At 36.1% G+C, this 13,878-nt stretch overlaps 1 protein-coding gene across 4 annotated transcripts in view; it reads left to right on the forward strand.

The window, feature by feature from the left end:
* Window positions 1–13,878, forward strand: part of UBR3 (ubiquitin protein ligase E3 component n-recognin 3) — a 101,959-nt gene that overhangs the window by 1,492 nt on the left and 86,589 nt on the right. For all 4 annotated transcript variants that reach the window (XM_041472774.1, XM_041472775.1, XM_041472776.1 and 1 more), the window contains exons 2-5: window positions 11,049–11,188; window positions 11,579–11,737; window positions 12,739–12,882; window positions 13,464–13,513. In XM_041472774.1, coding sequence (XP_041328708.1) covers window positions 11,049–11,188; window positions 11,579–11,737; window positions 12,739–12,882; window positions 13,464–13,513 — 493 coding nt within the window. The remainder of the gene's footprint in view (window positions 1–11,048; window positions 11,189–11,578; window positions 11,738–12,738; window positions 12,883–13,463; window positions 13,514–13,878) is intronic.

Genomic DNA, 13,878 nt, shown 5'->3' on the forward strand with positions numbered 1-13,878 from the left:
GAAAACACTAGGAACATAGAGAAATTTTAAAACATTTTCTTTGGTTAGTTTCTTATTTTTTCAGATTTACAGCTGTAACTCTGTATCATTCACTCAGCTTCTTAAGATTCCTTCTCTTTTTGCATTCCTACTTGGAGATTTCATTAATTCTGCTTTTTCTGTTTCTTGAATGTTGTTGCCTTGACTCCGATTCTTTAGGTCTGTAATCATTGCTCTGCTGCAGCCTTGACATGGCTTCAGTTTTTGTTTCTTATGCTTTTCTCACCTTTTCTTTCTCTTGCAATCTGCCTTCATTTATTCATTCTTTTTTGGTGGACTCTTTTCTTATTGATAGACTTACTCCAATGTCAGAATTTTTTTCCTCCTTTTGTTTTCAGTAATCTTTAGTGGTTTCAAGTTGCTACTGCTGAAGTGATTCTTTCTTTATCGGTTCTTCTTCAACTTGTGGTGATTCTGCTTTCCTCAGCATCACTGAAGTAAGAGTTTCCATTGATCTTGAGAAATAGGAAAAAAATTAATACTACTTCTTCCACTGTTCATTGTGGAACAGACTTAGGGCTCCTCTTAGTGGCAGGATTTTAACAGAGCACACACAAATTGAACTACTTTAGGGTGAATATTGAAATGACTTGTGATGCTGCGCTCATCCCAGACTGTACAGCTTTCACAGTTATCTTTTCTTATTTTGAACAGTTTTCTTGAGGAAATCTGGTTTAATAAAGAAGAAATAAAAAATGCTGTTAAATTTGCAATGTAAGCAGATGCAAACCCCAAGGGAGTAACAATCTCATTTCTATGTACTCTACTTATTACTTTTAATGGTAGAATTTGAGAGTAAATTGTCTTGTTTGTGAGGTAGGTCCCTTCAGGAGTTTTGGTCACTAAAGCTAAAGAATTGCTGAACAAATAAATAATATTTGTGCAGAAACTACACTTGGGATTGTGCAGTAGATTTTCCAGTCCTCTTGGAGGGCAATACATGGCAGCATATGGAGTGTCTGCATTTAACATAAGGTCACTCCTACTTACATAGACAAGAACTGATGTTAAGCCATTGCAATGAAGTGAACTAGAAACTTTGTTTGCTGTGCAAGACAAAGTAAAATAAACTTTAACCAATGTAAAAAACATTATTGTGTGCAAACACACAGAGTTTTACCTGTGACTTGAATTGCTACAATGCAGCATGTTTAGATAGTGTTTTTACTTTGTGTATACAAATCAGCTGCATGATTACAAAGGTAATGCTTTGCATGTCAAAGTTAGGAGGCCTTCATGGTGGACTTAGGAAACTGGAGTGTGTCTAGCCTGATATAACCTTGGCCACTACAGCCTAGGCTTCTATTAATAGCAAGGGAATCAAATGTGGAGCCTACTTACAAACTTTATCTACCATCTGTCTGCTCAGATACAGTTTGGTGTAGATGCTGTATATGAATATTATAGTAGCATTCTTTTGTTTCTGTTCCTCTTATCTGGTCTTCATATTCATATTATTTATTTGATGCAGCTCAAAAATACTGTTCATGAAGTCTTAGTTAAGTGATCTCCTATAAAGGAAATCTCTCCAGTTTAGAATCTGGAATATCTTTTCATTTCCTTTAGGATGGCTAATGTAAATCTAGAGATGGTTTATCCTAGAGTATGAGTGTATGTTAATCTTGTAGTACTAATTAAATATATAATTTGTTTTATAGGGATACCTGAGGGTTAGTTTTTTATTTCTGGTGCCTTTATAAAAAGAAGCTGGAGTATAGCATAATAGATGCATACTGATTTGCCTTAGGTACCTAGGTTTGCTTTAAGTGCTGTGTATAATTCTCAGTAATTCTCATGTGTTCTAAAAATCACATTTTTGAACCTTCTGATTTCCATGCAGATTTCAGTGTTTTTGATGTTTGTTAATTGCAGTTGGTCTGATCTACTAGAATGTAATGTAGACTTCAGAAAATATCCAAGATTGTAAATGTAGCTGCTTGTGAAAACATTACAAGTTCTACCTGTGGCAAGGTTGAATAGATTTTAAAATCCATTGATGTGTCAGGAGGCAGAAATAGTTTGTAGTTGTCTCCCATATGGTATCTAGCTATTTGCAAATGAAATTTAGCAAGTCCTTCTGAGGTAATTAATAATGTTCTGAAGAAGCACAAACCTTCAGTTCTAAAGCATTTTGAGTAGACATATGCTCAAATGAGTTCAAATGAGTTCATCTGTTGGATTAAAAAAATCCCATGCAGTTGGACAGGGGAAAATGCAGACTGAAGTAATTTTTGGTTGGTAGATGGTCTTGTATTATAATGAAAGTGATAGTTTATTAAATAAGCTTGAAGAAGGCAGTGTGCCGTATGGCTCTTATAAGAGTAGAACTAGTCAATAATCTGTTACTGCTGAGTACCATCATGTTTCTATGGCTGTCTTGTTCTGATTACCCTTTAAGTTTGTAGACAATAACTTGACATACTAGAGAGCCTCAACACTTTGGCTATTGCGTGCTGCCGTGTCCTGTTTCAGAGTCTGTCAGTTTGTTGACTTATTTGTTAAATTAATCATGTGGAAGGCAGGTGTTTCAGTTCTGCATTACAGTACAACACAAATAATACATCCATCAAGGGTTGCAGATCCTGAAAGGTGAAAAGCCAGGTTAAGAATCTTGTTTAATAAGCTTTTGCAGTGATGTTTTTTGTGTATTTCTTGGTAGTTATGGCAGCCAGTGGATCCATGGACATAGTGTTGTCTTCTCTTATGACTTACATCAAAGGGACTAAGGTGTTACCCATTTCCACTTGTAACAGTGGGCTTTATCGAGTAACAAATCCTATATTGTAAGGAAGGTAATTCTCACAGATTGGTGGTATATGCTGTATGTTCAAAAGCACCTTCAGGTATCTAGCTCTAAACTTCCTGCAGTTCTGTCTTTACTGATCCCTGCTTATCTTTCCATTTAGCTCTGTGTTTTAAAGTGTGAATCAGTGCAGGTTTTATAGAAATCCTGTATAAGCTGCACAATAGATCAGACTTCTCTCTGTTTTCTTGTTTTTTTTATTTTTATGTCTCTCTTGGAGACAAATGTATCTGTTGGCTCTACTGTGATCCCCTTATGAAAAGGCCAGACAATTCTCTTTGCCCTCTCTTGCTGGCAAGTACGAGAAGTATATTCTTAGTTTCTAAATGGCTTGGTTTTTTCTGCTTTAATTTATTTAGAAATGGCTCTGATTTTTTCAATGTTTTAAAATGTTTGCACCCAGCAAGGATTATTGAATGTTTCTGTTAAATTTTAGATACCTAATTGTAGATACATAACTTTGATTACCTTTGCTATTCTGTCCCCATAAAATTCTATCCTTCCTTTTATTCCTTTTCAGAGATACTTGAGAGATTGGGAGCTATGGAAGATTATATTCTATTTATTTTACATTCTATAGCTAAGTAAGAGTAAAGGAACTTTTTCATATTCTAGACTTTTAGAAAATGAAAATTTTAAAAAGTGAAAATTCTAACAAATAGAGTGACCATAAAAAAAGGAAACTTGCTCTTGAGAAAGCTATTATTACTAATTATCTTTGGACACATTCTGTGCATGTTTATCAGGAATGGTCTCTTTTACCATCTTGGGTTCGTGGCACTGGGATCCCCTTAAGATCAGAAAAGTCAAATCTGCTTGTGGCTGCGTTTTGGGACATACAGTCAATTATTGTTTTGCTGGCACAAAGTGGATTACTTGACAATTTTATGGGGTGTCTTGCAACAGCAAATCACCTTCTTAGCATATATATAGCATGTTGCTGCTTCAAGGTTGTCCCTTCCAGTGTGACTCTATCAATTGTCTTGTTTAACAATTACCAAGAAGTTTTCTGTTCTCCAGGATCTAGGCTAGGCTTGGTTTGGTAATACAGCCTCAAAGAGATAAGGGTGCTCTTTTGGAACTTTCTTCAAGAGGTTGGTGAAACAGATGCTTTATCAACAGGCTGAGAGCCTGTAAGTAGCCAGCTTTAGCTTAGTCTGAGTTTTATGAAACCATGTTAAAATGCCTGTGTGTGTGTGTGGGTTCAGGATTGTTGAGCTGGTAGAAATGGTGTTTTGTAGGGTGTCTGTCAACTCCATGCAGCTTTTCTGCCACTGAAGTCCTTTGGGCTACCAAGGAGGGACTGAAGAGAAGTCTGAGCAGTAGTAGCTGTTTGCTTAGTGTGAGAGTTTGGATAAATCCATAGTCACATATGATGGATGTGACTCTTCAGAGCAAAACTCTCCACCATGTTCATCCACATACAAAGTATAGAAATTCATACTGGGATTCACAAGGACCACAGAATTGGAATTTACCAAGCATTTATAAATAACTGATTTCCTCTGTCCTCCTTCGTGCTTCCCCCAGACATAAAGCTCAAGATAATGTATTGCTTCTTAGAATTCCACAGTAACACCAAGTACTTTACCTAGAGCTTCGTGTTAGGCCTTATCCTTGGAAAGCAAAAGACATTGCAGATCAACATGTTGATTAAGTCTGTCATGTCATACAGTCAGCTCTCAAACCTGCCTGACTTGATTTCTTTCAAGAATGTCTTTAATTAGGACTACATCAGCCTCTGAATTACTCTCTGAGATGTATTCCAAATGGTCAAGAGCCAAGTGCTAATTTTGTATTACTGCCTTTAGAGCTATGACCTGACTAGATGCATTATTACTTTATACGTGCCTCTGAAATAATGTATAGTTGTTTCAAAGTCATCAGTAAGATGCTGAAACATATCAATATACATAACTATAAATATTTAGAAGCCTGAACTATTGCTGTGTTAGTTACTGAACAAACTTAAATGCTGGTTTTACCCCAAAGGTTTGCTGATAGGTTCAGTCTGATTTGAAGAACACAGCAGTGCTGTGAAGGCTGAGCTCACAAGATATGACTGCTATATATCTTGCCTTGCCTGAAATTTGGCTTATTTACTGTATCACTTGTCTATTGCTTTATAAATTGCCTTGGTATATATTCAGTTTAAGAAGAGCTGTGTTTTAGAGCGCTCTGAAACAGTTTTGTTTAGATTTGGGCTAACCAGTTTTGATTTTCAGTTTCTTTACTTTGATCACACCCAATTGTAAAGCTGCTTTTACACCTTTCGTGAACATATACCCAGGATTCTAAGTTCACTACATCAAGGTGGAGTGTTATTTGTCTGGTATATATTTGATCTATATGGAACTGTGAATGGATCTGTTGGCAATGGAGCAAATATGATTTTGGGGGTATATTTAGGGAGCACATTCCTAAAGAACTGTTGTTTTTTTGATCTTTCTTAGTGACCATATAGGTTGATTCAGATTTCAGGCCATGCTTCCTTATCACTTGTACAGTATCAGGAATTTTATATTTTTTAAATACCCTGGAACAGTATCTGACAGCTGCAGGTGATTTTAAATAATAGTATCTCAGGTGCCTTCCTCTGTAGAGGGTTCTGGTACTAAGCTTTGAAAACCATGAATTTTCTTTGCATTAAATTAATAGAATGACTACACAGTAACAAGGACTAAATGAACTCCTGCCTTCTTCAGGATGCACCTTTTTGTTTCTGCATAGTGCCTGCACTGATAATAGCTCCGGCATGAAACACATAAGTATTTTCCAAGAAAACTGCAAATTACTTATATACACACCTTGTCTGTTGGAGGCCTGGCCAAAGCCGAAGTTGATAGCTCTTATTAAAATTCATACATCTTACTCAAATCCTGAAGAAATTAAGGTTGTTGTTGCGTTTTCTAGCACTGTATAGTCACTTAGAACTTTATAATATGAAATATTTGGGTCAAAATACTACATGCTATATGCTTGACCTGTTTAAATTCTCTTGGGAGAATTTTCTTAACCAGAAAATGTTTTTGTTAACTGTATTTTGAAAATTTGATTTTTGTTCTTTCAAGTAGATGTACTGTCTATGTACTTCAAGGTCTCAGAAGTCCATTCCTTCTCATTCTTACTCCATTTTTTTAAAAAAAGCCTCATGATTGAAACTGCCAAATCTACTGTTTCTGATTGATAACATGTGCTCGTATACTGATGAAAATCATTGTAGTTTTGTCTACTATACAGGATGTTTATGTCTCAGGACTAACAAAGAATACTAGAAATGCTCTGCAGAGCAGCTTTGTCTGCTTTTTCTTTAAACTGGTGTGCTTCTTCATTTAATGTAGCACTGAGCACCGAGAGAGTTGCTATGAGTCATTGCCGCTCTTCCTGCTGTTCTGCAGGGATTGGAATAACTTCTTAGTGTCAAATCTCTGATTTCTACCCTCCTAACCTGGCCAGTCAGCTTTGTCATGAAAGCTTAAAGCGTGAAAAGATGTCCTTTAAAGTTGTTGTGTTTTTTCTCTTGAGAAGCCATTAGTTATTCTGCTGTGCTTCATTGTCCTCTGCTATTGACTGTGTTGCCTCTTTCAGAAATTTTCTGGTTAGAAGAGTTAGACTGACGTCTTTTCAGTTGGCTTTGCTCTTGATAGCAGAAATGCAAGTATTCAGTTTTGTCTGTGAACTCTGTAGCTTGCAGTTTTCATAAAGAGCAGAAGAGTGCTCATTCCTTGGGTCTTGGAGTCAGTACCACATTGAATCACTTTTGGAAGCCTCTTTTGCAGGTGAAAGGAATTTAACTAATGAAGTGCAGTGATTAGGGTGTGTAGGGGGAAACATGCTAAACTTAATTTTAATAGGAACAGTAGGTTTATTTCTCTGCATTTCCTCAGAGTTACCATTGTATTTGTTAGGGACAGTGGATTTACATAAAGCAACCCTACAATATATCAAAGCCCTTTTTCACCCAGATAATTTTCTAATCCTGATTGTAATAGTTTTATTTTGTTCTGAATTAAGATTTGGTTTGATATTTGAACTGCAAAAGCAGGAAAAAACCATTTAAACACGTAAGAAATTATGTAATGGGTTTGTAACAGCTCAGAAATAATTGTAGCATTCAAAAAGTACTTTGTATCTTGCATCTATTTTGAAGATTCAGAGTATGTAGGAGTAGTATTTGTCTGTTTTACAGTGGAGACAGAACACATGCTTTTTAAAAAACTTGTGTTGAATTAATATTTCTAAAACTTCATTTAAATACTTTATTAAACCTTCCATGATGTTTACAGTATGAATACATGAGGTATACAGTATGAATATGTATTATACCATATATGTACATATGAAATGTATATTATGTTTTAAATAAGAACTCAGTTTAGGTATGACTTACTGAATTGAAGGATCAAGTAGAGCTTTACTTTCTTTGCTTAAGAACTGATTTTCAGCAATTTCCATTTGGATTCTGTTGCTTGGGTCCCAGATCCTCATCCCTAAAAGCTTCTGTTAGAGTCAGGTACTCGTAGTGCTGTAGTACTATTAAGGGTGTGAAATTGGGATACTTTCTTTTGGCAGTCTTGTGATCCAGTTTAAAAAGAAATTACTTTTAAACACGAGGAGGCAGGAGAAAAATAGTGAGAGAAAAGTGAGGATAAAAATAGTCCATCTGTGTATATGTGAACTTATGTCAAGTTTCTGGAATGCAGCTGCAACTTGAGACACTGTGGGATGTAGTGGATGAAGGGCTGATCAAATGCTGTAAAGGTGTGGTCTGGCTGGTACTGAAGGCATTTATCAGCTGCTGTGATAACTGTGGAGTTAAAAAACTCTCCTTTGAAGTGATGGAATTGCCTCCACAGTGAGCATTGTGTCTACTTCTTGTGCTGGTTGGTCAGGATGGCATTTTCCTGCATGTCTTTGTTTGAGATTTTGGTTTATTTTCTTCCCTGTGTTTTGCTCCCTGTCAGGTTAACAAGGAAAGCGATGATCTCAAAATCGTTTGGGGAATTCAGTGTGATTTCTAAGGAAACTGGTCTGTGAGTTTCGGTGGATTTAAACTGGCACAGTGAATTTTTTTATATATTCTTATAAGTAAATAACTTCAGCTGGCTTAGTTTCTGAGCTGGTTTAACATAGGATCAGTCAAGTGCTAGTGCTAGAACAAATCAGAGGGCTGAAGACACTGTTGTGGCAGGACTGATCTAGTTCAACAGGTTGTGAAGCTGTAGCCTAAAGGAGTTATTTTACCTGAAGCCACTTGTAAAATGCATATTTGAAATTCACAGTAGAATTATTAAAAATGGAAATAGTAGGAAAGAATGGAATAAATCTGGAAAGTTTGACATTGAAGTTGTTCAGAAGCTATTAATGCTTGGTCATTATTTTTGAGCTTCTTCAGAGCAAATACATTTCTTATCTAGATTATATCCACCTTTCATTGCCCCCCACTAGACATTTCTGCCTGTTGCAAGTGGTGGATTTCTAGGGCTTGATGGTACCAGGAGACATCTGGGTAGTGCTCCTTTTTGTTGCCTATTAAGGCCTGGTTTGGTAGTCTCAGAAGCATTTTGAAACATACATTTATGTAGATGTACGGTTCTTTAGCTGATGCTATGGTAAGGAAGTTCTTTCAGAAGTATATAAGGAGCTGATTATGGAGTAGCTTTGGCTGCTGTTTGTCCAGTGTCCGTGTAACCCATTGAGGAGTTTGTCCAGGTGTCCCTTTTGGCCTGTATAAGAAATCCCAGCTTGTTTCTTCCTTTGCACAACTTGGGGTTCAGTCTCTTCTTTAGTTAAAACAGCTCTTGTCCTAACTCGGAAGACCTTCCAAGTAATTGTCTGGCATTTTGGTCAATATTTATAGAGGAATTAATATAACACTCTGCAATAGAACTTTGGGTAATTCTGGACTGTACTACTTTAACACTGTAGCCTTTGAACCATAAACGCAGAGTATGGTGCCTTTTGTAAAATTACATTGGTGTTCCTACTTTAATTTTAGGGCCTGATATCTAGAAATTGTTTCCGGTTTGAACCTGCTGTGGTTTATGCATGTGACAGTGAAAGAATTTTTCCTTACAGGGAGGCAAATCTGGGTCCTTTATTGATCTTCTAGGATCTGTGTTAATATAGCAATAATAGCACACTTTATAATTCAATAATACTTTCTTGAGACTCTCAGGACACAACATATTCATAACTTTCATTTTCAGGATAGGTGAAATTTGGGATCGTTAATCCATGACCCTGAGATTGGTACAGTTGTTAGAGCACGGTGTAAGTGATGCCAAGGTCATGGGTTCGGTTCCCATAGACACCATTCACTTCAGCGTTGCACTCCATGATCCTTCTGGGTCCCCTCTAACTCTGATTCTGGTGTGATGGATTCAGAACTGGCATGTTGACACAGACTTCATGGGGAGAAGAGCTTATTTTCTGTGGAAGGAAGCCTTGTGCTTAGGAGAAACTGGGATTCAAAATTACTTTACCCATGTGTTTTGTTACAGTGGCTTCCTTAGCTTGCAGTCATAACCAGTGAAAATATCTTTTGACAGAATGTAAAATGTAGGGGGGAGTGGTGGGCTGTGAAAGAGTGCACTGTGTAGTAGTTCCTTCCTTTTGTCTCTTATAGATCTTTATTTACTTTTGATCCCTTCTTACAAGGATAGTGGTGAAAGGAAAACCAATTACTGTAAAAGTACGAAATACTGTATTTTAGCATAGATGAAGCCACATTTGTGATTTATAGCAGTTCAGGTTTCTGTATGTGGAAAAGATAAATTGTGGATGACTAAAGAGAAAAAGTTAATGACTTTTACAGGCCCCTTTGAATTCCCTGCATTTGTAAATTGTGCTGTTTATCTGTACTTGAACAATTAACATGGAATGACTTTTCATAACTTCTGTGAATGCAGTGTGGAAAGTGGAAGGCAAAAGTGAACATTTATTTGGACATTAATTAACAGAAAGTTGTCAGTCATCACTGAGCTCTTTCTGTTCCAAGGATATATTGGGTGTATATACAAATAGCAAATCATCTGGCTAGTACTGTCCTTCTGTACCTTTTTTTAAAATAAAAAGTCTCATTTCTAATGTGCAAAAGCAAAGAAGAAGCTCTTAATCTTTAATCTTGTGAATTTGCTAGCCATTTTTGTGAATTGCCATTTTAACTGTTGGACTGGTACTGTCTTTTTTTTTTTTTCCATTTTTTCTTGATTCATCTACTTTCTTTGTGCCTTTCTTCTCTTTCCGTCTTCTCTTGAAGGTGGTTCTTCAATGGTCCTCAAAGAAGAAAGGCTTAAGTTTTAGAAAGTAACAGGCTGCTTCTGGAAATCATGGCATAAATTTGGAAAACAGTTTTCATAGTCAAATAAAGCTGTATTTTTTTCTCAAATTTCGTGTTGAAAAAGTATTACTAAAATCTAGTGAATCTTTTCAGTTAAAGTTTATTCTTGTGTGATGTATTTTTAGACTATTCTTTGTTTAGTTGGTTTTTGACGTGGATAAATAACTCTTTGATGTTGGTGTATGTCCTTCCTAAAAATAGCTTTGGAGTTGAAAAGTATTCAGTGTCTCTTGAGTCAGGCTCATGTTAAGTGAGTAGGAAATCATTCTGTCTGCTCTAATGGGGTTTGGCTCAACGTCATGTCACTGTGCATTAGCCAAGCCTCAGCTACTACCATGCAGGAATTTTCCAATGAATATATGTTTTCTTTTCTTTTTAAATGAAAGAATTTTGTAAGGATTTTGTAATTTGTAGTTGCTGTACATTTGAAATACACACTGATCCTACAAAGTCTTATGCCTTTTTAAGTTGTTTTTATTGTCAAAAGAGGTTTTTAAAAGTCATTATCTGAATTAGGACTTGAAAAATCAGTCCAACCTCTGATTATGTCACAGAAAAGAGAGGAAAGTCAGTGTTCTTCTGTTTGTTCCATGGAAGATACTTCTGATAGGTATGGGAAGAGGCTGAGATGTTACATATGTGAACTTTGAGCAGCAGAAAAAAAATTGGCGGCTTTGTAATTCTTTGGCCTCTGAATCAGAATGGGCTTGAACAGAGTAGTTGGAATTTCAGAATACTATTTCCATACCACCTTTAATGTAAAAGCATCCACTTTCTGAAAAATGGAAAAAGGAATGCTTTTCTTAGTATATGTTAACACTGCTGAGCTGTGCTTGGCTAACATTTTTCTTATCTGTTTTATAGGTTTTGTAAAAGACACCGGATTAAATCAAATTCAAATGTTCCATGTGTTCCGAAAGACTTGTTGATGATGTCAGAATTAGTTCTTCCACAGTTCATCTTTAGTCTGATTCAGCATTTAAGAGAGGGATATAATGAGCCTGGTATGTTTTGAATTTGTATGTATCTAGCATATCTTACCATGCTATTACCTCTTGCTTTGCAGTCTATGAAGACACAGTACATGAATGCTATCCATAGTTTATGTCATTGTATTTTGTGCCTCTCTTCCTAACAAAATTACAGCCTGACTAGGTGATTTAATTTTATTACCTGCTGGCATGCTTAAATATGTTTTAATGGTTACCTGGCATTGTGCTGAGCTCTTCCAGAAAATGAAGTAAGGTATAGTTTGAAATTGGTATGTGTGAATTTTAGAGCATTATGAATACATAAATTATTTTCATTTGTGGTGGTTGTAACTGTTCTGCTTGTAGCAGTTTTGGCTGAATTATATTACATCTACACCAAAAGTTCCTCTTATGTGTTTTCAGCTCTTGATCTGCCATCAGAGAAAGACCTTCATAAAATTCTCCAGGTTTTGGAGCCTCATGTTTCCTTCCTAGAAGACTTGACCAAAATGGGAGGTGCAATGAGATCAGTTCTTACCCAGGTTTTAACTAGCCAACAGTTCTACAAAGATCTTAGCTCTGGTATGTTTGTGTTATTTCTAATAATTAGATTTTCAAACTACGAAGAATTAAGGGTGTAAGTTTTGTTTATAACTTCAGTTTCTGCATGTTTTTATTTGACATCTCAAAACACAGAAAAAAGCATATTTTGGAGACTATTACGTTGATAGGGGGGTGAGCTTCAGGAGTGACTAGAAACATTTGTTATTAAGACCTATAAGAGCAAATATCTGATCTTTCTCTCAAATAAATGTATAAATAAACATCTTTTCAGAAAAGTTTTTATAAGAAATCCATTCTAGCTTAGTAGTTCCAAACTAGTCATAACAAGGTTATTTGAAGTATAATATTTCTAACTCATTTTGGGATCTGCTCTCACAGAGGTTACTGGAAGAGATCTGAATGGCAAAAGGCCATTGTCTGTTCTGCATTTCTGTGCAAAGCCTTTTTCATCTTTTTTTTCTTAAACTTTACCCCCCACACACTATTTATTCAATCCTGTACCAAATCACAATGAATCTGAAAATGTTGGCCAGTCACAACTAACCCCAGACTCCTAGTGTAAATAAACTCCATGTTGTTTTCTTGTGATTAAGAGTCCTTTGCATATGTACAGAACAAATAGTGATTCCTGTAGTTTTAAGTTGCCATAAGTGACTTGGGCAGCAGCTGGTTAAAGAACAGGCAATCCCCAAATCTTTGCTTGAAAGGAGGAACACTTAGTAAAGCTGCCTCAGGGGCAGTTCTCTTTATTCTTTCCTTCCTTTTTCTCTCCTGTTATAGTATTCAAATGGGAGTAATTTAATTACTTCTCTTTCCTATATGTGATGGATTTTCTGATACAGAAATACAGAAAGGGAATGGAAGGTAAGACATGCTTATCTGGACTCCTGAAATGGAGAATATGTGTTATTAAATTAAAATATTTGGGGCCATTTTTTAGATCGTTTGCATAGAGTGTGAAGCATATGAACCAAGGAGCTGCTTTTGTGCTTTAATACTGTTTTATGTATCTATTCAAGGTGTTGGAGAGAATGCATGTGCAAAGAAAAGTCATGAAAAGTACCTCATTGCTTTGAAAGGCTCTGGGTTGGCATTTCCTGAGGATAAAATTGCATGTAATATGCAGGAACAAGGAGCTGGAACTAGCACGTTATCTGTTCAAGGTTTGTGTAGAAAACTATTTAAAGAAAAGAATTGATTATTGATGGGTTTTATATAAACTGCTTTGGGTTTATGAAACTTAAGAATTGCCTGTTATTTATTGCACTACCAAACTACAGGACTCTTACTTCTATGAACAAAGCTAAGCATGTTAACTTCTTGTTGCTAATACGCTAAGCACCATTTCTCCAGTCATAATATCAGTGGAATTTGAGTAGGCAAGATGTAATTGCTCATAGTGGAATTTTGCCACTGCTACAAAGTGGTTATCAATCCACAGCACTTCTTATAAAGGTTCTGTGGATTTTATTTTGTTGATCACTGAAGTCCAGCAAAGTTTTTTATTCAATTTCTGAAAGAATGTTTGTTAACACAGTGCACTGAAGTTCTGCAGTGGCATGGATTTGCAAATCCCTGGTATTGTATTGCTTGGAAGTCTTACTCCTACTTCAGTCCGCTGCTGTGTATCTTTTTAAGAAGATTAATGTAGTGTTCCATTTCATACTGGCTTAAATATCTTAAAATACTGCCTTTTCAATATAAGATTTATGAAAAGAATCTCTGAACTTTTTTATTTCAAAAGGTTTGGCAGGTGGTACGGCAACATCAGGCCAAGGGGATTCTTCAGATGAGGTGAGACTTTTTAAAGACTGTAATGAACTGCAACAGAATCTTAAAGGGAGAGAATGCTTGCAGCCAAATCCCACAAATCTTACAACTTATATCTGCCATACATTATTCCAATTTTAGCAATTAGGAATAATGGAGGTATATAGGAATAGATCTCATGCCTTTGATTTACTAAGGACCTCTTGAAAAATCCTGAGTTTTGCTAATACTGTTCCAGTTTCATTTATGTATGTAATGGAGAAGAAACCTGCATAGGTATTCCAGAAATCACTATCAAGTAAATTTGGCTTGATTAAAGCAGACTTAGAGCAGGTAATGCTATAAGTGGTGTTAGCAGTTTCTGGCACTTGAGAATCCAGCTGAACTGG

Source organism: Pyrgilauda ruficollis, unplaced genomic scaffold (genome assembly GCF_017590135.1).
Source record: "Pyrgilauda ruficollis isolate IOZ18807 unplaced genomic scaffold, ASM1759013v1 scaffold3, whole genome shotgun sequence".
In the NCBI taxonomy this organism is placed as follows: Eukaryota; Metazoa; Chordata; class Aves; order Passeriformes; family Passeridae; genus Pyrgilauda; species Pyrgilauda ruficollis.